Source organism: Alternaria dauci, chromosome 10, assembly GCF_042100115.1.
Source record: "Alternaria dauci strain A2016 chromosome 10, whole genome shotgun sequence".
Taxonomy (NCBI): Eukaryota; Fungi; Ascomycota; class Dothideomycetes; order Pleosporales; family Pleosporaceae; genus Alternaria; species Alternaria dauci.
The window spans coordinates 1,413,098-1,434,886 of record NC_091281.1 but is presented as its reverse complement, the minus strand read 5'-3'; the positions used below and the strand labels follow the sequence as shown (position 1 = coordinate 1,434,886).

At 52.3% G+C, this 21,789-nt stretch overlaps 7 protein-coding genes across 7 annotated transcripts; 4 read left to right on the top strand and 3 right to left on the bottom strand.

Moving 5' to 3' along the window:
- Positions 1 to 1,523: 1,523 nt before the first annotated feature.
- Positions 1,524 to 2,768, bottom strand: ACET3X_009886 (uncharacterized protein; the record flags this gene model as incomplete). Its single annotated transcript, XM_069456050.1, has 4 exons — positions 1,524 to 1,914; positions 1,968 to 2,436; positions 2,520 to 2,563; positions 2,617 to 2,768. The coding sequence occupies 4 exons, from the start codon at positions 2,766 to 2,768 to the stop codon at positions 1,524 to 1,526; spliced, it is 1,056 nt and encodes a 351-aa protein (XP_069302719.1).
- Positions 2,769 to 3,599: 831 nt separating this feature from the next.
- Positions 3,600 to 5,530, top strand: ACET3X_009885 (uncharacterized protein; the record flags this gene model as incomplete). Its single annotated transcript, XM_069456049.1, has 2 exons — positions 3,600 to 3,851; positions 3,923 to 5,530. 2 exons carry the CDS (start codon positions 3,600 to 3,602, stop codon positions 5,528 to 5,530), a joined length of 1,860 nt encoding a protein of 619 aa, XP_069302718.1.
- A 1,515-nt stretch (positions 5,531 to 7,045) lies between these two features.
- On the top strand, positions 7,046 to 7,964 carry ACET3X_009884 (uncharacterized protein; the record flags this gene model as incomplete). Its single annotated transcript, XM_069456048.1, has 3 exons — positions 7,046 to 7,523; positions 7,572 to 7,730; positions 7,807 to 7,964. 3 exons carry the CDS (start codon positions 7,046 to 7,048, stop codon positions 7,962 to 7,964), a joined length of 795 nt encoding a protein of 264 aa, XP_069302717.1.
- A 1,957-nt stretch (positions 7,965 to 9,921) lies between these two features.
- ACET3X_009883 (uncharacterized protein) lies at positions 9,922 to 10,812 on the top strand (the record flags this gene model as incomplete). The annotated part of the gene is made up of 2 exons (XM_069456047.1): positions 9,922 to 9,991; positions 10,046 to 10,812. The coding sequence occupies 2 exons, from the start codon at positions 9,922 to 9,924 to the stop codon at positions 10,810 to 10,812; spliced, it is 837 nt and encodes a 278-aa protein (XP_069302716.1).
- Positions 10,813 to 11,272: 460 nt separating this feature from the next.
- ACET3X_009882 (uncharacterized protein) lies at positions 11,273 to 12,867 on the bottom strand (the record flags this gene model as incomplete). The annotated part of the gene is made up of 2 exons (XM_069456046.1): positions 12,599 to 12,867; positions 11,273 to 12,531 (listed from the first exon to the last, which is right to left on the bottom strand). The coding sequence occupies exons 1-2, from the start codon at positions 12,819 to 12,821 to the stop codon at positions 11,273 to 11,275; spliced, it is 1,482 nt and encodes a 493-aa protein (XP_069302715.1). The 5' UTR covers positions 12,822 to 12,867.
- Positions 12,868 to 14,928: 2,061 nt separating this feature from the next.
- On the top strand, positions 14,929 to 16,065 carry ACET3X_009881 (uncharacterized protein; the record flags this gene model as incomplete). The annotated part of the gene is made up of 1 exon (XM_069456045.1): positions 14,929 to 16,065. One exon carries the CDS (start codon positions 14,929 to 14,931, stop codon positions 16,063 to 16,065), a length of 1,137 nt encoding a protein of 378 aa, XP_069302714.1.
- Positions 16,066 to 20,224: 4,159 nt separating this feature from the next.
- On the bottom strand, positions 20,225 to 21,534 carry ACET3X_009880 (uncharacterized protein; the record flags this gene model as incomplete). Its single annotated transcript, XM_069456044.1, has 2 exons — positions 20,225 to 21,051; positions 21,105 to 21,534. 2 exons carry the CDS (start codon positions 21,532 to 21,534, stop codon positions 20,225 to 20,227), a joined length of 1,257 nt encoding a protein of 418 aa, XP_069302713.1.
- Between the last annotated feature and the right edge of the window lie 255 nt (positions 21,535 to 21,789).

The window sequence follows — 21,789 nt, the reverse complement described above, 5'->3', positions numbered from 1 at the left end:
CGCTCTTTCATGATGTCACTTAACTTACATATCCCACGCCTAGCCTCACATCCTCTAATCCTCTCTTGATGACGGCATCGATTGTATTTTTGCTCTCCGATATTTGTGCAACCACGTCTCTCATCCGCTCATGCAGTTGGACATGGTCACCAACAAACAGATCGAAGTGACGTTCCAGTAATTCGGCGTCTTCGTCGGATGATGTGTCGGAATCATCGTTCATGATTTCAAGCGAGGGGCTGCAGCTGGAAGCGTAATAGCAGTGGCGTGTTGATGCGAATCTTTGTTGGTCGGGGAACAAAGCCAGGCAGGGATGTCGTGATGAACCAGGCACGTCATACAAGGGAAAAATCGAACGCCACCCCTGTAGTCGCCTAGGTACTATATCGCCATGTAAGCAAAGAATAATTGCTCTCTGTAGTTGCCGAGTCGGGTGTTCGATTTTGCCCTTGTATAGCGTGCAGGGTCACCGACTTCTTCCGGTTCGTGTTCATGACACCAAAGCGGTGCCTTGGAAGCGAGTCTCAATCCGGCTAGCCTCGATCAAGCGGGGCAAGACGCTCGACCGACCTCTGATAAAAAGGAGTGCTGCCTCAGTACTATCGTCCTCAGATGTCGATATCTGCTTGCACTCCAGAAGCGCATGATGATGGTAAGAAGAGGAGGGATGCATGCCCGCATCCGACGCAGCAAGACGCACGTTCTTCCGTTCGCCGACCATGCTGGCAAAGAGGCGCTTATGGTGTTTGATGGCACGGAAACATGTCCCCTTCCGCCGCTGTACAGTTTCTCATTCTACTTCACGCACGAAGGCGTTAACGCGGCGAATGTTCAGGCGGCTGCCTTGCTAAAAGCCATTCTCCAAGACACCCCGCTCGTTTCTTATCGATGTCCATTTCGTCTGGAGATATATTTTCTGCCTATGCCAGGTGTGAAAGTTGAAGAACGCGACGAGGCATGCATCACTCACTACGAAGAAGAAAAGCGAAGCCGAGGGATCTACCACCGCCAGATTATGGCGTTCAAGGCTTCCATCAGGTCTGGCCGCGATAGCAGTACCGACCGTGGACGTCTGCCTGGCTTCGTATCTAGTTACATCAACGACCGGTACTGCGAATATCACCGGGGGCTTCTCTATAGCTATCAAGGACCCGATTGGCATACAGATAGGCAGCCAGCACGTCGGATCAATTTTCATGCCATTCCGCACGCAGAGAATGACTTGTTGGCGGATGAAGTAAAAGAAAACGAGATCTTTACCCCAGTCTACGTCACTCTGCAAGCCATCCAGAAGAGCGATACGGAGTGGCATGATGTAGGAATAGTTGGCGAAGGAATGTTTTACACGGCACATGGCGAAACGGAAAATAGGACGAACGGGCCATGGCAGGAAGCAGAAGAATGTGGGTGGACCACTTGGCAGGAGATCTGATATCACGACTTGGTGTAACTTTTTACATAGTCACCCTCGGATATCTAGCGGAGAACTCGTGCATTTGGATAACGAGAGATCTTCTTGGGAGCTATCTGTAGCTGGCACTACCCGCGTCGCTCTTTGGGCCTGTGAAACCCTGGTAGTCTTCACACGTGATTGTTGTATCTGCCACTCCATCCCCCACGTGGGTAAGCGGGTACTCATCATGTTCCAAGCGGGCCTTATTCCTCAGCTTGTTTTCCAGACCAATATGTGCAGAGTAGCCATCACGGTCCGATGTGCTAGCTTTATTAGAAGTCCATAGGCGGGCAGGTGATACGAGCTTGAGCAACGGCCGCAGAGTCGCAATACAGCAGTTGATGATGGCCAAAGCAGGTTCGGCGACGGACCAAAAGGCGGCGTCGTGCATGGTGTAGGAGAGGTTCGTGAAGTCGACATGAAGGAGGACGTTGATACGAATAATAGTAATGGCTGTGACACTGTGATATGTGTTAACTAACGGACACAAATCTGTTACACCAAGTGAACGTACAAGAGACCTATGCTGAAGATCGCTATCAGCCCAAGCTTCGTGCCAACAGCCATCTGTAAGCTCCTCAGAAATGGTATAGGCAACAGCATAATGATCAAGTCAGTGATCATGTTGAAGATTCCGATCGTTACAAATGCTGTATTGTAACTTGCGCAGTGTCCACCAGGGATGGTAGGGTTCCAATTCATCTCGAAAGGCGCGCAGATGAGAAAGATTTGAAGCATGCTGCCAAGCCAGTAACCACCAACCAAGCTCATGCAGATCCATATCCATTTACGAAAATCTTCCTGGGGGAATATGCGCAAGTAGAACCAGAGGTAGGACAGCTTGACACTAGACATGGCTGCGTAATATACCGCCTGATAAGCTACGAGCTGCTTCGCCATGAAGACTACATTGGCAATCGGGAGTTCGTCGATGTGATAGCGCATCCCATGATTCGCATATGAAATATGCATCACGAGCATACCTACGTCAACGTTCAGCATCATGATCTGGATAAACGACGTCGCACTACATTGTTCGTATGCTCTGTCGAGAGGTTACACACACCTATAGTGAAAACCAAAGAAGTCACCGCGGCGACATCATCCCACCTGCAGTCTTATTAGATCGGCTTGGTGAAACCAGGAAATCAGTTGCGACTTACCATACCTCAGTTTTCCGGACGTGTCTAGCGACGAATCGCAAGGTAACGAGAGCAGCAGCGAAAATGACAAGGAAAAAGTTGGCAGCTAGCTGTTTGGTGACGATATCGAACTTGAATACATCTGTTTTGGTCAATGGATCCGTCGCCAACATAGTATTAGTCTTTTCCGGCAATTTGATGAGACCACATAGGGCAGATAGTGTGGTTATACGGCTACCGGCCATGCGACGAAATGAACATTACGGCATCGAGCAAAGGCGGCAAGCCCAGGGAGGGGAAACACTAATCATTTAATTCTTGCTCAAATCCTTCATAACGAGAGGATTGCATGACGCCAAGGACCTTCGAGCACCCTGGTCTTGACTGTGCCGCACACCTGCAGAACAAGTACTGCAACCTCGGAAACAGATTCGACACTCGGACGCACGAAAACGCCTTGTTTTAAGACATATATATACCAGGGTAGATAATCTGTGAGCCGCGTGCGCTCGTATTGGTAACCACAGTCGTACAGTGAAGGTCTCGCCAATACTTTCAGGGGCGCAAGGACGTGGCTTTGAGGCTGAATTGGGTCTAGAGCGAGCCCGACTGCATACGTTGTGGTCGTCGCTCTAATCAGAGAACTGTTGGTCAAGTAATGCTTCCCGGTGTACGCGCCCGTCATTTGCAGCGGGGAAGAACAGCCGCGTGTTCTGACCACGGTCCGTGAGCGTTGAACAGGAAGGTGGTGGAGGAATACCAGGAACATGACAAGATACCGGCATGCTATACGCGCTGCTGTGGATCCTCTTAACCTGCTTTGGCCTCGCTTGCTGCCTTCCGAGGTAGTAGCTGCCATTGGGCTTAAATTCATCGTTTCTCGTCGAATGAGTGGGTCGGTTTTACAGGAAGATTACTACTACTTCTGTTATATATCGGAGCTGTTGCGGTGCGTTCACGTTTGTCAACCATTCCTAGATACAACAGTCTGATCGCAATCGGCCATGGTCCAGCATACCGGCTGCGTGACATCTATCGATGCGCTCTCCACGCAAGAGCCTGACTTTATCGTCATTGGCGGGGGAATCGGTGGTTTGGTCGTCGCAAACCGTCTGAGTGAAGATGCTGAAAAGACGGTACTCTTGATCGAAGCGGGGGCCAATCGTAGAGGAGACCCCAAAATCGACACGGTTGGCATGCTGTCAACCCTCTACGGAGATCCCGATTACGACTGGAACTTTATGACTGAGCCTCAGGTGAGTTGCGTGTTGCGATGCCATATCGTCGTCTGGTAAAGGTTTGACAAAGACTGACGATTACCTTAAAGTCGCACGTCAACGGCCGGCAGATCCCACATCCCCGAGGAAAGGTTCTCGGTGGGTCTTCAGCAATTAACTTTGGTGCAACTGTGTATCCGTCAAAGGCCAATTTTGAATCTTGGAAGGCACTTGGCAATGAGGGCTGGGACGCCGCCGGGGTGGCGCCATACCTTCGCAAGTTCAGTCGTTTCACAGCACCCAGTGCGGAAACGAAAGAGCTCCTGAGCATAGACTATATCAACGAGGAGTTGCACGGTAAAGACGGCCCTCTTCCAGTAACGATTCCGGACGTTTACGGGCCTTTTCAGGCATCATGGGTCAAGACTCTGGATAGTCTTGGCTGGTGTAATTCGGATGATCCCATTGAAGGCGAGAAGCTGGGCACATTCGCTTGTGGGCTATCCATCGATGCAGAGACAAAGACCCGCAGCTACGCTGCATCAGCCTACTATACCCAAGAAGTTGCAAAAAGACCTAATCTGGAAGTGTTGACGGAAACATTCGTCGAAAAAATACTTACCAATGTTTGTGACGGCTCCGTACAAGCGACTGGTGTGAAGGTACGAACAAAGAGTGGAGTGCATGAGATCAGGGCGAAGAAGGAAGTTATCCTTTCCGCAGGCACCATCCAGTCACCACAGGTTCTTGAGCTTTCTGGTATCGGCCAAAAAGAGCTTCTTGAGAAGCACGGCATTCCGGTAGTTCTCGACAGTCCTGGTGTTGGGGAGAACCTCCAGGATCATGCCATCTCGGCGCCCTGCTTCGAGATTGCGGATGACCAGCTCTCTGCAGATATCATGCGCGATCCAAACATCGTACAGGCCGTGCTTCAACAATACATGTCCACCAAGACCGGCCCACTTGTTGGCATACCGATCAGCGTGACTATGCTTCCGCTTATCGACTCTAATGGCCGCGTCAGTCACGATGAAATTGCCCAGCTGGCGAAGCAGTGCAACGAAGACAAAGACTTGCCTCTCTGGCAAAAGAGACAATACGAGCAGCTCGAGAAGCAGATATTAGGTCCGAAGGAGGCAACTGGATATGCGATGATGCTGCCAATGCAGTTGAACATATCCGCGGGAGCCTCGCAGATGAAGGAGCTGCTTGCGCCATCGAATCCCAAGAACTTCATCACCATAATGGCGGTCAACAACCACCCCTTCTCTCGTGGCTTCTGCCACATTCGATCCGCAGATCCGAAAGAAAAGCCAGTTCTAGACCCTCGGTATCTTTCTCATCCCCTGGATCTGGAGATCCTTGCCCGTTATACGCAATACATTGAAACCATTGTCAAGACTGAACCCTTCGCTTCGCTGCTCAAGCCTAGTGGGCGATTACCCGAGGGCAAGCGAGCCACGGACCTAGATGCGGCCAAGGAGATTGTCAAGGAGCGATTACTGAGCACCTTCCACCCCACGGGTACATGTGCCATGATGCCCAAGGAACTCAATGGCGTCGTCGATAGCAGACTAAAGGTACACGGGACGAAGAACCTGCGGGTTGTTGACGCGTCGATCTTTCCGATGGAGACGTTGGGAAACATCCAGGCGACTGTCTATGCGGTGGCGGAGAAGGCAGCGGACCTTATCAAGCAGGACTGGAAGAAGAAGTAGTAGTGACGTGCAAATGCAACTGGCTGCCTGGACTTGATGAGCATCGGCCCCTGAAGCCGACAGCCCGCAGTTTCGTAGTCCGAGTTGGCGTCTCGATGCCTAGGTAGTCTTCAGCAGTTGGCCAAATGAAGTGCACGTCCTGCTCGTATCTGCATCAGGGATCGCTTGTTAGCGTCGAGTTCAAGGCAGCAGTCACAACACGTGCAAGGCAGTGCAACAGGCAGCAGCTGACAGTCACGTTTTCGCGCCAACTTAGCTTCGCACGGTCCAGCTGCCGTGTCTATATCAACACGGCTTTCCCACGCCCCTTAGTCTTTTGCCAGCTTCCTTTGCCATTACGGCTCAGACCAAGTGTAGTATCTGTTCTTTGTAGTTTAATCGCTATAATGCCACTACGGTGGCTTTCCGATTCTTATTTTTGAAGCACGACCTTGGGTCCCTGAGCCTGCTCACACCCGAGGCCACAGTGCCGCTCCTGCCTGCACTACCAGGAGCTGGCGCGACTTTTTCATTGAGCGTCTTCGCTTGCGAGAACCTTGAGGAAGAAGAGAAACGCTATCCTTCACCTACTGCTCCGGTGGCTCTGCGCGACATCGATTCGTAGCTGCGCGTCCAATATTGGCTAACCCAAAGCGTCTTAGTACAGTGCCTTAGCGTCATATGCACCTACCAAGAAACTTTGACATCGTGCTGGCCATTACTCTGATTCCCCCAGAGGCGTCTCTCCAAACTAACTACCTCCTATAATGAGTGATACGAGGCCAAAAAAGAAGCGGAGAGGCGGGCCTCGTAGTAGAACAGGTAGGTATCACTACGCTTGCCTGCAGTCATGCAAAAATATGCTGATTCCATCAAGGGTGGTATGTTGCTCTCGATGTGGAAATCTCGACTTTGGACTGATTGTGTTGGTCCAGTGCCACCTGCAAACGCCGTCATACACGTTGCGACGAGAGGAAGCCTGTGTGCGGAAACTGTGAACGCCTGAATCTCGATTGCGAGCCATCCGAAGAGGTTGCGTGGGCCGCTTCACAAAGTGATGCAATACAGGACGAGCCAAACAATGAGGCGATGAACGATGCGCCGTTGCTCGTTGATGTCTTCAGAACACGTATGAATGATCTCGACCTTCCCGAGGACTCGTTGTTATTCGGTCAGAATTACATACCCGTGACTGGGATTACACCACCAGGACCGACCGAGACGAGCGGTCGCAAGAAGATACGCTTGACTCCGGAGAGCGCGTTTCTACTGCAAACCTATGTGCGCACTGTAGCTACCTGGATGGACATCTTTGACCATAGTAGCACCTTTCAGCATAAGATTCCACAGCTGGTCCTGGCATCACCACTGTTGTTCCATTGCGTGTGCGCCTTTACCGCAAATTACCTCGCGCTTTCAAACTCGAGCCATGACCCTTCTTGGCAAGTCACGGCTAGGAAGCATTATGGAGAAGCGTTGCGTCTGCTGATAGATGCCTTGAGTGTTCCATCGCACGAACACGCGCTGACCGCAAGTATGCTGCTCTTGAGCTACGAAATTCACGGAGCCTTGCGCTCCGAAGACTATCGCCGTCACTTTCTAGGCCTGACAATACTCATCAAGTCGCGACACGTCACTGCGCAGTCGAGCGGGACTGATCTGGCGAACTTCTGGATCTATATTCGGCACGAGATTGTAGTCGCCATGGCAAGCGAACAGCCACTAATACTGAACCCTGCAGAGTGGGAGGTATCTTGGATCGAGGGCGAGACTAGGGAAGATGTGCTTGGAAACCATGTTCTCTGGATACTAGCAAGAGTAATCAACCTCATTTTCGGACCCAACGGACAAACAGCAGCTGGTAAAGAACAACGCCAAAACTTCTTGCATGAGATAGAAATGTGGCGCAGAGGGCTCTCCGATACCTTTGTAGGCATCGGATATGGTGACAAAGACACGGATGGCTTTCGCAAAGTGTACTTTCCTGTTGCTGCGGCGGCAGCGGCAGCTTTTTGTGCGTACGTGCATGTTCTTGATACTTGATGCGTTCTGACCTATCCAGGGTATCACATAACACATATTCTGCTCTATGCGGAGCCAGAGCTTCAGGATGAAGCCTATATACCTCTAATACAGGAGCAGGCTATGAGGATCACTGACATAGCCATATCGGATTTCCCTCCAGCGTTGATGGTATTCTCTACGCATGGTTTGTTTTACGGTATGTGTTCGTTCATATCACTGGACGTTGTCACCCATCTTTCCAATCGTCTCAAGCTCGGTCTAACTATCTGCAGCTGCAAAACACATCCACGGCATATCTAGGAAGGCACGAATCTGGAACATACTGAACGAAGTCGAGCGTCAAACCGGATACAATACAGGAACGACCGTGAGACTCCTCCAGACTTTGGTTGAAGAAGACGCACAACATCGTAACGGGAGCATCCCGTGAGCCACTTGGACTTCGCCGAAGATACTCTGGTTCGAATGTATTACTTGTCGATCTGAAGTCCGACTGCGCAGGACCCATATCTTCTAAACCCCGTACCAGTGTTCCACGAGAACCACGGTACAGTTGGTGACTCAGACGAATAAGACCCAGCGAACCAAAGCAACACACAATCAACCGTTCCCCAAAGCTCAACTCTAATGATTATCGCGATACAGTAGGCCTCTGTCGCTGAAACAGCGAACTTCACACTCTCGTACCAGGGTTCCATCCGGTATCAGAACACACCACCCAGTCGATCGGCTGTAGGCTCAAGCGAAGCCAACAACTGATTGAACATCACGACAAAACTTTCCAGAGAGATGGGGTGGTTATGGTGCGCTGCTAAGACTTTTAGCCTATCACTTTCCTTGAACTAAGCCACGGCGGTAAAGCTTCGGATCTATAGCGCGTACAGCACATCTGTCAATGGCAAACATCACCATAACCTACGTACTTTCTTAGGCCCGAAACGAGCCCTGATCAAGTAAGCTAGGCGTTGTCGTTATAATAGAATTAACTGGGATGTTCAGTTGACGGATCACTTTTACGCAAATCCATTTATCATATTTCAATTCTACAGAGATTGGAAACAAGATCCGGAACGTGGGATTTGGGATTTGGATGTGGGATTCGATGTGCGACACTGCGAGCTTCGCCACCCGCACAGCCCACAAAGGTGCAGGTAGGCAGCAACACAACTCGTCGAGACATGTTCCCTGTCCAAACAAGCGACTGGGCATCGCAGATCAATGTCCTTTTCGAGCCGTTTGTGAACGTATCGCATGAATTTGCTCAGCTTTTAGACAGGATCTACGCCACAACTTCGTTTATGCGCGGGTAGTCCCTCAAGGCCTCAGTCATGAGCGACAAATCGTTTTGCGCAGCACTGAAGCATCGAAAACAGCTTTTAAATATATTCACCACTTCAGCCGGGTTTCTGCAATGTTATTTCCACTCCATCGTAATTTATGATGGCACCTCAACTCAACTCTCAAGACGACCGTGCGGCGTTCGTTGATGCTTGCATTGATAAGCGTAAGAGGGCGATGCATGTTTGGGAGTCGCTTGGCTTGACTAGTGAAAGGACTGATGATTCACACAAAGGGTATTTTGTCAAGAAAGAAGCCAACGAGCTGCAAGAGGCGATTGAGCAGATAGCAAGGCCATTCGCGACTTCCCATCGTGGCAGGCTGGAGGAGTTGAAGTCCTACCTGGCGGATGAGCATGCCTTCTCCGATGACATTTCCAGGCTCGGAAGGGAGTACGGAGCAAAGATATGGGGTCGTGTGGAAGACGGCGAGATACGCTCGTTGGGACAATCCCAAGGAAAGGGGATTGAAGAACATGACTGGGACGACGCTACAGACCGCAGAAAGTAAGTTTCAGTTTGTGATGGGGTGGGCGACTTTGTTAACTATATTACAGCATTCTCTTTTACTTCCGTTGCTGGATCATATGCACTGTCGTAGCTCCACGAAGATCAAAAGGAAAAGGTCGAGGCCGAGAGTCGGGTCCATCTGAAGACCATCGGAGCCATGTCGTTATCGATCTCTCTGAGCCTGATAGTCCTGCCTCTCCAGGTTTCTCTTTCCGGGCACCCGAGCCACCGAGCATGTACCCAACGTCTGAACCGCGCAGGGAGACGGATAAAACTTCAGGCATTTCTCTGATCTCCGTAACTCAGACTAGAAGCAACGATAATACAACACCAAGCAAGAGGAAAGCGCAGGGCTCCCATGAACGAGCACCTCTGGGAAAGCTACCAAAGCCTTCAAAGAGCCCTCGAACGGTTCCAGTGCTTACACCGCATCAACGAGATACCTACTCGATTCCCGACACGCCCCCGGCGTTTCCAAATCTACTGCATTCATCATTGGAGAAAAGAAGGGAGACCATACTCGATACTGATGCGACGTATATGCTTCGAGGGGCTACAGCGGACACCGAGACCGTGGTCGGTGACGAAGAAATACGTACGAGAGAAGTCGGTGAGTTGAGCGACCCGGGAAAAGACTTGGTATTCAAGCTAACTTGGATATCAGACTCCCGCCTACAAAATGCCATTGCCATGGCTTGCCAAGACGAAATGCAGTACGAGTATGAAGATGAGAACGCCGCTGGCCCATCGGGTACCTATATCAACCCCCTCAGGCAGGACTCCGTCATTCCAAATGACACTCAGATGCAGAAAGACATGCGAGAAGACGATACAGCCACCGATGCATACAACGACGCGATCATCCGCTCTCTCATCTCCGACTCCTCGCATGACACCAGACAGAACCGCACCTACCGCCTTGAGCTTACCCGACTCCTCATCTCCTATCTCGACGGCATTAACGAGTTTGACTCCACTAGCTACGACTTCGCAGCCGAAGAACGCATGAACTTCTTACTCCACCACTTTCAGTGCGCCGAGACAGAGATCTGGCATACCAACCACAGCGACAGCGCGATTCGCTTGGACCTCACGCTGGAGCGATGGATGACTATGCGCCACCGCTTAAGCGCGTTCCGCAACGCAACGGGCTACTTTGGCCCGCCGGGTCAGCAGTGGGAAGAGTTTTTGCGAGGGTTAGATAATGCTCCGCATGCAAAGGCCATCTTAGCCTTTGTGGAGTTGAAGGACGACGGAGAGTTGGAAGACGGGAAAGGGATTGGTGCTGGGAATGGGTTCAATGCGGATCTTATGGTGGTGTTTGATGGACTGACGAGGATCAAGGGGTGTAATGGTCCGGACGCGTTCAAGGGCGTGAAGAGGTTCAATGAGGGGCTGTGGAAGTGGTTTGACGGGTGTGAAGAGAACTAAATGAACGGTAGGACCTGGTGGCGATGACGCTGATTATGACAACATAGACATTTCCTTCTTGTACTAGTAGATCTCCGACTTCCGAATTAGACGTTCCCATGTTCCTCTACGATGTGATAAGCAAGTCTCTGGGTACCCTGAAATGTAACTGGATTGGATGCTGTAGAAGGGAATCTAATATGCAAGTTCCAAAAACGAACAAAAAAAAACGCTTAGACTCAAGGAGACCGCAGCTTATGCTTTCCCGTCGAATCTGCTCCATCCGTGGTATCTCTGATGCCGCCACTTTGTTTCTTCAAACTACCCGTGCCGCAACGCCCTGTGTGAAACTCCATTTTGTGAACCTCAAGCTGCCACATGGTGGCCATCCATGCCAGTATAAACACCATTCGTGAATTTCCTTACAACGCCATGGATATATATGTGTATGTGTGCTCAAACGCCGTATCGTCCATCGTGCTCATGACTGCTCGTTGGCGTGACCGTTTGTCGTAGTCATGACAGGTCCATGGACCTTGACGGTAGAGATGTGGTCTTGTTCGTCGGTCATGGTCACCTCGGTGGTCTGGCCGTCGGGTATCATCTTGTGTTGTAGAGTCCAGCCCGCCCTCCGCGCCAGTTCGGCCACGACGACGTCGCAATCGCCGAGGAGGTTGATGTCGAAGTTGATGTGGTGGATGGGGTCTCGCGAGATGTAGATTTGGGGTACGTCGCGGGGCAGGAAGTTTGGGATTTCGGAAACGGGTGCGACCTTCATGCTCGTGCCCATTACGATGACGAGATCAACCTTGTCTTTGTCGACATCCTTTAGTCGATCGAAGAAGTCGTTGGGTAGGGCTTCGCCGAAGAAGGTAATGTCAGGCTTCATGATGCCGGGCTGTGGGATGTCGAATGCGCCGTCTGACTCGGAGTCTTCGTCGCTCGATCGCTTCTTCCTGGCACCGTTGCCGTTGGACGTCCGCTTGCGCTTCTTGCTTGGCTGCGCAGCAATCTCGTCCTTGCAGCGCTTGCACTCGGCTGGCTTTTGGGCACGCACACAGTCGAAGATGTCCTCGCCGGGCACCTTGAATTTGCATTTTCTGCATGTCGCAGTCGCCCACGAGCCGTGACACTGGATCAGCTTGTCGCTGCGTATGCCGGCATGTGCCTCGACGTTGTCAATGTTCTGTGTGTAGTTTGTGAGCAGCTTCTCCTTGTCCTGCAGCAGACGGATGAACTCGTGCGTGGGCGTCCACTTCTCCAGATCGGGTATGATGTCGCCGGCGAGGGCGTAGAAGGTTTTTGGGTTCTCGTCAAAGTTGTGAATGTCAAAGACCTCCTCAGGCTCGTCGAAGCCCATCTCTCGCAGGCGCGAGTAGAAGCCCGTGTTCTTTGAGCGGAAGTCGGGTATGCCGAGGCTTGTCGATATGCCGGCGCCAGTGATGACCATGATGTTGTTGCGTTCGCGCAGCAGCGTGGCAGCGTCGTCAATGGTCTTGTACTGGGCCAGCCGGGGGCGCTTGTTGAGCTCGCGGTTGATGGCGAGGCCCAGCAGCTGGTAGAAGTTTTCGTCGGGCGCATCCTGGAGGAACTTGGGTATCTTGACGCCAAAAGCGGTGCACAGCTTGCGCGCCGTCATCTTCTCGCTGGTAATGTTCTCCATGACGAAAGCGCTCGCGCCAATCTGGTGGAGGCGCTGGCGCAAGCGGCGTGCCTCGTCGGCGGTGCACGTATCTACGCCTATGCGGGTGTCAATGGTTGTTGTGGCTGTGGGTGTGGCTGCCGGCGCAGGCCAGGCCCGACTCACCATCGTCCGAGTACTCAAAGGCTTCCACTTCGTCTAGAATCTCCTCGTACAGCGAGGCCTGGTCCCACGCACCGCCATCGTCGTCGTCGTGGTCGGGCGCAGGCGCGTCCTCGTCTCTGCACTTGGTCGCGCCTCCCGCCCCTGGCTCCGCCTTGGTGCCGGCGCCAGGCGGCGGGGCGGATTGCTGGGCGACGGCGGGTCCCTCTGAGGCATGGGCAGCCATGGTGAATGTCTCCCGCGTGCACTCGCTGTCGGCCAAGCGATGCGGGTCGAGAGGTTGAGGCGAAAGGTGGTCCGACGGGGCAGGTTGGAGACACAGGGCACTAGCCCCGTTTGGGCCGGACGGACATGGCCGCACCTAGTCTGCCAATCCGGGCGGCGGACTACCTCGGTGCTTGACATCCATGGCCTGCGCAACGAGCTGTCGTTGTCTGCTTCGCCAACCTCAGCACATATAGGTATGCAGTCATCGAAAAGAAACAAACCGCATGCACGAGCTGCATACCGCGACGCAGCCACCCGGAACTCGACTCCAGCAGACAAATCACAGCTTCGTGAATGCACCTTTCGGCATGCCGAGCCAATCCTGGCCTGCATCCTCCACTGCCCGCCACGCCTGCTACCTGTCGCTTTTTCGCCCAACATCCGGTATAAGGCTCTATGCCTGTCGTATGGTCGAGGTAAGGTTTCTGCTCCTTCTCATTCTGTCGCCCTCTCCTCTCCCTCTTCATGGCTTCCATGACTGCCCTCGCTACCGGGCTGGTCCCTTCTTTGCTGCTCACTACGGCGCGATTGCTGGTCGACAGCCATGACGACCTTGTACAACCACCTCCAATTCTAGCCTCGCCTAAAATCCGTCCCCGCGGGGTTCCCTCGTTACCCAATTCGGGTCGATCTAGCAACGCCACATCTTCATTGAGCAAGCTAGAATCCTTTCCCGTCGAGATAGTTGACCAGATATTGTCCCATCTCATACACCCTCGCTGCCGCTTGCCAGGTCTCACCGAGTCCCAGAGCCAGTACGACGTTTCGGAACAGCAGAAGCGCAGCATCAAGAACCAAGAAGACCTTACCCAAACAGCAGACAGCCATCGGTGGGCTGCCGACATTTTCTCCCTGCACTTGCTTCCGCATCCCTTCCATTCTCTCTCCCTCACGTCCAGGCGGTGCAATGAGTTTGTCGAGGGGTACTGCTCGCATCTCGTACGGCATTGCAACATGTTCAATCTACCCTTCGCCCAGTGGGACATGTACGGCATTGTTTACCCAGATCTGAGTCATATCGTATATCGAAGACTATGGCTGCAGCGTGCTCCGCGGAGGTGTATCTACTGCTCTGCAGTGCTAGACAATTATCCCTTTCGGCTTGTCAAACGTGTCATCACGGCTTGTGAAGGGTGCTTCTATCGTCAGACCTTGGTTAGTGGCATCCAACCTTGGCTTCTGCCGTCTATATACATCAACTAACGAAGAGTACCAGACAGTCGACGAGGTACAGATGCAATACCACATCTCCACTGCTACTGTTCTCTCCTCTCGAGACATCAGAGGAAACCAAGGTTCAGTGTGGGTCTTGCGTGTCGATGTGGAAGAACTGGCACTGCAACTTTACCGTACGCGGGAGTTCCACAGCGCTCGCAAGGAGCAGTTTGGTAAGCCGTGCTCTCTCTGTGCCATTACCAGATTCAGACCGGAGCATCACATTGGCAAGCCACGGCCGACCCAAAAGGCCGCTGTCCGCTTAATGGCGAAGAAGCGCTCGACGAGGCGCTCAACCCGATCTTGAGTTGTCGATTTCAGTTCGGGTATTTCGGTTTCTTTGCTGACGTTTCCATCTTCTTGCTTAATTCTGCATCGTGACAAAATAAAGGGTGTGAGAGGACGGTGCTGGATACATAGAATCCGCAGATGTAGCTCGTGTTCCTTCCAAACATACATTTCTACTTTTCCAGTGACATGTTGAAGCATGAATTTTTAAAAGAGGTTTGCATACGGCCTGGGTTGCCGTCTGATTTATCTATACTGGGATGACGCATATCAGCTTGAGCTAATCACAACTTCCTCAATTCCCAATCATCTGAACGAACAGGTTCTCTCAAAATATGAGAATTCGCAAGTAAAAGGATGCATACGGCGTGTGCAGGACCGCAGAATGGACCACATGCTAGCGCGTTGGGGTCTGCGTCATCGGGCTGAACAACGCGTTCCCTTGCCGAAAGCCCACGCGACAAAAGTTCGGTCCGCACGTACCTACTCTTCGCGCAACTCCAGCCCACTGCCAGCCGCACCTGCGCCGAACCCACGCCCCCTCTCGCCGTGACTCGCACAAGATGCTCGATATACACCGTGCCGATTCTGCACCCGATACGAAAATATACTTCTCCCACAGCGTCCTGCCGTCGTACATTGACCCGCAAAATGTCTCGACAAAAAAGAAGCCCTTCTCCGCCTTCAACAAGCAGAAATACAGCCACACCGTAGACGCGATTCTTCCCGAAGAGATATACGAGCTTGTGAAAAATGAGCTGAACCGCGCCGACAGCCCTGCCAGAGCGCAGTACGCGCGGCTCCACATGAAGCTTGGAGAAATGCTCGAGAGCGAGTTCCTAGACACGTACATCAAGCAAGGGAACATCATGATGCTCAGCGAAGGCCGGCCACTCGTCGACGACCGGTTCGAGCTATACGAAGGCACTCTGCGCATGGAGCTCACGCGCCCGACGTACCAACGATGCGGCCTCCAGGGCACCCCAATCGAAGACGGCGGGAAGAAGCACCAGAAGCAGCGGTGGGTGGTGGAATACGACCTGCGCGCAAGTGCAATGAAGCATGGGAAAAAGGGATTCTCGAGACTGGAGTGGGCGTGCAAGAACGTCCTGGATCGGTCGCTCACCTGGCTCTTCTACAACTTCAATCCTTCTTCTGCCGAGTCGCTTGCTGAGGGCAAGGAACCCATATCGAAACACGCGCCTTGGCTACACAGTATAGTACCCGAGGAGACAAGCATGGACAACGTTCTTGTGCCGCAGATCCCCGTCAGCGATCTCACAACCCTGTATGCTGAAGAAGAGGCGCTCGGTCTCCTCGAGTACCTCCACATGCTCCAGCTGAAGTCTCCTCGAGTAGAGAAGGGCGACAGCATCAATCCGCACCTCGCGCGTTACGAGGTTCCAGATCTGGGCAAAGGTGTCGCTACCGGGAACATGGTCACCGTGCGATGGAGAGGCTTCATGTCGCCGGCGTTTGTGCGCGACCTCTTCCTCATGGTGAGAAGAGAGGGCTTCAAAAGCAAGAGGAAGCTCAATGGCACACAAGGCACAGATGTGGATATGGAAGGGAGCAGCATGGTCAAGGAGGAAGAGGCGGCGTGGTTTGCTATGAGCGCCCAAGCCTTCGGAGGCAAGAATGCCTGGACGGTGATGCAGTTTGCAGGACGCGAGACTCTCGTCTGGGAAATGGAAAATTGAGCTGTGCTAAACGGCAAAGCACAACTTTGACCAAGTACACATCACCGTACCTCTCACACGGCACTCCCATCTACGGACCCCTCACTCAGAAGAGAGAGAGCCTCATCCCGAGCACAAGCGCTAGGCTTGCACTCTCCGGGACAGCATTTTCGCCCAGAGTTCCTTGGCATATATGTACCACCACATTGCAACCACCACGCGATACACGCACATGGTCGTGCTTCTGAAGCGGGCGTCCGGGCCCCTGCGGTATGCAGTCCTCATAGGCACAAGGTACGAGGCACGAGACGATCTCAATGCCTATTCTCGGTGGCCTCGTATGCAGGGTGTAGGGCGACAAGATGCACGATGCCACGTACATGGGATCTTGTCACTTGACCATGCGGCGGGCACCATCGCTATCGGTGTGCATTGACGTGTGGTCGCATGCCTTCATGCACGAAGTATGTTAACCTCATCAGCGTGTTTTGATGGCTGCACAACCCGTGAAGAGGTTCGAGACAGCTAAGCCATTGCATTGTCCGATGACATGTTTAGCCTTTGACTTCCAGCAAGCACTATCTCGATACGACGTACTAGTCATCTCTCCTTCAGCCATGAAAAACGGCCGTTTCTACCCACTGTCGTTAGCTATTTGGCAGTCTTTTGCAGCCATCACAACTTGTCGTTCTGGTTTTTACATTATTTTACCCGGTTGACAGAAGTCATGTATGTCAAGCACCCCCTAGATCGCTGTACATCAGTATCCGAGTGTCGCCTCGAAAAAGCCTTTCAACATCTGAAACTCAACTATAACACCTAGTCTCGGATCCTCGTGATGGATGGTACGCTTGCAGTCATCGCTACCAGAAACTTGATGGCATGCTAACTTTAGCATCGAATTTCGTGTGCATGCAGGGTAGCTGTACGAACCGCAAAAGAGCTGTGAAGTCGCCCGACGGAGTGTTATTTAGAGTTTCTCACTACTCAATGGCCAAGGCTTGATTCAATAGCCGCCTCGGCGCAACCCTCGGTGCCGAGGATGCCGAACTTAAATATGAGCTCGTCCAGCGATTCGAACGTTGAGGCTCTTGAGTGCGTTGCGAGAGCTTGCGGAGTGGTATCCGAGACGCGTTTCTGGGTCAGTACGAAGCCACGATGTCACGCCGTCATGCATTGTGACAGACCCTGCATCTGCTTGATACCCTTATCTTGTTATCTCATTAGGCTTTGAGTTCGAGATTTGTTTGGCAGACAGATGTGCTGTGTGTCTCTCGCACGACAACGTGACACCTCCTACTGGACATGATGTATGCAGGTCTTCTGGTCGCCAGATTGTGGATCCTAAAGGCGGCACTGCATCGCTGTATGACTGCATTTCTGCATGGACTGTACGAGCATCTCTGCAACGCGAGTGCGGGTGCGGGTGTACTTGCAGGTCAGACTTGGAAGCAAAGTCATGAACTTTGGGGCTTCCCTTGACCTTGACAATCCAGACATGGTTGCGGCTCTACGTTTGGGCCGACATGAAAGCTGATGCTGAGGCCGCAACTCAGAGTCCATCTCGGTTCTTATCGCCAAGTGGCTGCCATCCCGTATGCTTTGGCTGAAATGACCCTCATTTTAACGGGGTAGAGCGAGGTATCCGCCCTGGACACGAGAGCCCATTTTCCAGTTCAGATCTATGGGGTAGCGGTCAGCGTAGTGCAACTTCGGGGCAATGGTACCGATAACAAAGAATTGTGGCTGTACGAAGAGGATGGACTACACGAGCAAAGGGTCAGCGCCTCGAGTCCAGCATGGTGCCTGGACTCTCATGCTCGTGATCGAACGACTTGACGCGGTGTGTTGGATCAGGCTTCCTCGCGCAGATACGCAGCCGAGTGAGCCTAATCTTGAGTGGCTGATGACTGAGCGGGGATCGAGTACCTGTCCTGAGTCAGACGCTTAGCAGTCAGCCACTGCTGCAGACGTCAGCCAGCACTGTCTTGGAGATATTGATTTTGAAGGGCCTGAAATACTAAGCAGACGAATAAGAGCGCTCAGAGTGGTGATCGAGCAAACTTCAACCTTGAACATGTACATCTCAAAATTTGCACGCGCCCAACAAGGATTCCTCGACTACCAACTCCACGTACCCAGAGTGATGTTGTTGACTCCACGCCTAGGCCTGCACTTACATTGTGATCCGCAATGTTTCCCTAATGAGGTAAGGCTGTCAAAGGATCTCATGCACATACGAGCTCCTTTACTCCACAGTATGGACTGTTTCTCCGTCTGCACCCTCACCGGCCCGGAACCCTTCGGCCAAAGTCTTGGCTACCGTGCCTGGAAACCTGATGTTCGCGGAGCTTCTGCCAAATCAGAGCAACATTTTAGGTAATCGAGTCCGCTTCATAAGCAGAGAGCTATTTCGTTTTTTCGAAGCTACACAGTAATGGTTTCGTTGTTGTATCATTTCTCACCTGACGCTTGCGAAGAACAACTCTGAAGCCAAAAAGCTTGGTACGTTGAGTAAGCCAGCTAGTTGTTCGCCTAGATTTCAAAAAGCCCCCCGTTTGTTTTTCCAGGGCGGGAAAACGAAAGCGGAAATACGATGCTAGGCCACCCGTTTAATGCTTAGCTGCTCGTCTGAGAAAACCGAATGGACATGCGACGCTGCAGATACCAAGGCGGTAGTTGGCTACCGTCTTCGTGTTGTTTTCGTTCCGATCCGCGCCGCTAGTGATTTAAGGTCGGCTAAAAATACGCCTAGAGCTTGTGAACTAGGAATCCACCGCTCCACAACGATACGAAATGCGATCGCAAACTTTCAGCTGCGATGTGGGCTCTCGTATGGCAGCAAGTGCGGGGCGTCCAAGTGACAACCAGTCACTTGCGATTCAAGGCAAGCGACTTGTATCCACACTCGAAGCTGCATCGGACGATAGAAGATATAGTAAATATGTTGTTGGGCAATGCAGGATCCATGCTGCATGCACGGGTAGTGCCTTGTGTCCTTGGTAGCGAGAAAGAAAGGAGAATAGCTGCTACGAACCAAACGCCGGGTTGGGCTCCGTGATCCGCCTCGGAGATAATACGAGAAGTATTATGATTGCCATCAGGCCTGATTCATGACAGGGGATTGATGTGCTGAAACTCCTGTTAGCTGCCTAGAAGGCTGAGGGTCTCTAAGACATACGATCTTTGGGCTTACTCTTCTAGGTTTGGAGGATAATATTATGTCATCTGGGAGGCTCACGCCACACTGTCCATGTTGGGTCGCGGAGATGTGCGATGACGGGGAAGCAGGGACGCGGTGCATGCGCTGTCTCGTCGATGAGCAGTCAGACGGCACGCACTTGCCGTGCCTCTTCTGACGCCACCCACCTTTCACAACGGTACCTTCTGGGCCGCTCTGCGACGGAGGCTTCGAATTTCTCTGCGATGACACGCACACTGGTTCCAAGCGTTCGGACGTCGGAGAGGAGATCCATACCCTGGAGCGATCATATTAGCTCGCATCCCCCACCAAGCTATCAATTAGGAAGACCCACATGGTTCGATGTTTGCCTCGATACTGCGCGACCGTGTCTTCGCTACGACCTGGAAACCTGCACGACCCTTGTGTTCCCACATTCGGGGCTATTGATGTGGCAGAATGCCGGGGATTTGGTTCGTGTCACGTCAAGAAAGGAGGCTGCGCTTGTAGTGCTTGCATTGTGCAGGCAGCAGGTAAGCCAGCCATGAACAGGGGTTGACGACATTGGTTTGCGGGCGTCAGTGTCAGCATATTAGCGCCGCTGCCAGGGCGTCAAGGCGGCTGTCGTGGCGTATCAACGGATAAATTTACCTAAGGTTCCATCTTGGTGTCCGAGTTTGGTCATTGCTCGCATAGCGGGGCAGGGTTCAGAGGATGCCGAGGATGCATACCTAGGTATTGTGTGTGACGTGTTGACAGCACGAGCAATGCAGGTGGGACGACGATGCAAGGCGGCTGTAGGTAGGCGGCAGCGTCAGTGTCACAGAGGCACGGCAGATGCAACAGGTAAATGCTTTGGATAGTTTGGTAGAGAAAGAGTCATGAATTCGTTTGACCGGTGCTATGCACATCAGTCGTGCTACATGAAATGCGCGCTCAAACAACAGCAAATGTAAATCAAATAATTAAAGGCCCGAATCTAGCACCACCCAAGATTCACTACAACCGCCAGAAATGACCACCGTGCTTCTTACAGGCACTCACTGACGCAGAAGGAGTTATCGTTGTTGTCTTGGTAAATGTGCCGCCATACGTAATGACCTTGGTTGTCGTGGCATAGGCTAGCTTGAACTTGGTCTTGGTCGGGGTTGGCAGCGTAGTGGTCAAAGTCAGAAGGCCAGAGAGAACAGTGGGAGGAGGAAGCGTTGTCGTAGCAGAGGCCGTAAGCAAGACAGTCTCGGTTGTGGTGATAGCTGGCGCAGTTATAGTGGCGTTCACTGAGACTGGAGTTTCGTAGGTGACGGTTGTCGTGGGAGCGTCAGGAGCACGGCGCTGAAGTTTTCCAGCCTGCTCCGCGCGCCTCTGCTTTGCAGCCTCCATGCGAGCGCGTGCCCATTCGTAATCAACTTCGCGGTCGCCCTTGCGGAACAAACGATTGGCGTTGGGGATGTGAGTTGGTGTCTCAAGGGCGGCGGGGTGAAGCTTGGTGGGAGAGTACTCGCAAGGCTTGTCCGGCTTGCCAACATGAACTGGGGTAGTGCATTTGGCTTCGACAGTCTTGGTAGTGACACCAACTTTTTTGGTCCAGGAGAGCTTAGTGCGAGTCATAGTCTTCGTGGATGTCGTGGTGACTGCCTTGGGTCTGACCGTCTTTATCTTCTTGGCCGTGCCACTGGGTACGGTGACAGTGGAGAATGGTCCAGCAGTGACAACATCAGTCGAGGTAGTAGTAGTAGTTTGGGTTATTATAGGTGTCTCAGTCATGGATGCTGTCACGGTTGGGGTGTATGTGGTAGTGACCTTTGTACCAACGGTCAAGTACAAATCTGAATTGGTCAGTAAGCCATCCCTGCAGATCAGAGGATTGATGAAAACTTACCTCTTTGCCAGGCAAAAGGTTTGCCGAGTGTGACACCATCAGCTTCATAACCGTTGTTTCCCAAAACAAGAAGTAGCCAGTGTCCTGAAATCATCTGATTCTTTTGGATAGGACATTTCGAGAGCTCGTTCTCATTGTCAGGGGTTGTAGGGATTTGATCGCATATGTATTCCTTCTCTCCAGGTGCATCGTCAGGCGCGATGAGCATGACATCGGCCTTGCCATTTTTGTTGCAGCCTTGGAAGTAAGAGACAGCACTAAAGCCCTCGGTCAATGCTGAGTCAATGAAGTAGCTTCCTTCATCGATAAAGTCAACACCGTATGAGTAGCAGACGGCGCCGTCGCTGGGAACGTCGAATTGGGGAGCAGCTCTAACGAACGCAATGGAGGCAGCAGCCGCCGTGAAGAGTACAGAACGAGAGTACATCATGATGACAGGTCAAGCAAGCGACCGAAGGTGCAGGTATGATACGTTGAATGTGATATGCAGAGTCAGTGGGCCATGACTTCTTTTGTACCCTGTATGATGATCGAGCTGAGCAGGTTCTTCAAACAATACGGCTTATCTTTTGCGCATACGAATGTGCTCCGACCGCCGAGTAAGCCGGCTTGGATCGAAGATGCAATGAAAATAGTCTAATGAAGATAGTCATGGCAAGTGCTTGATCTAACACAGTCAACACGG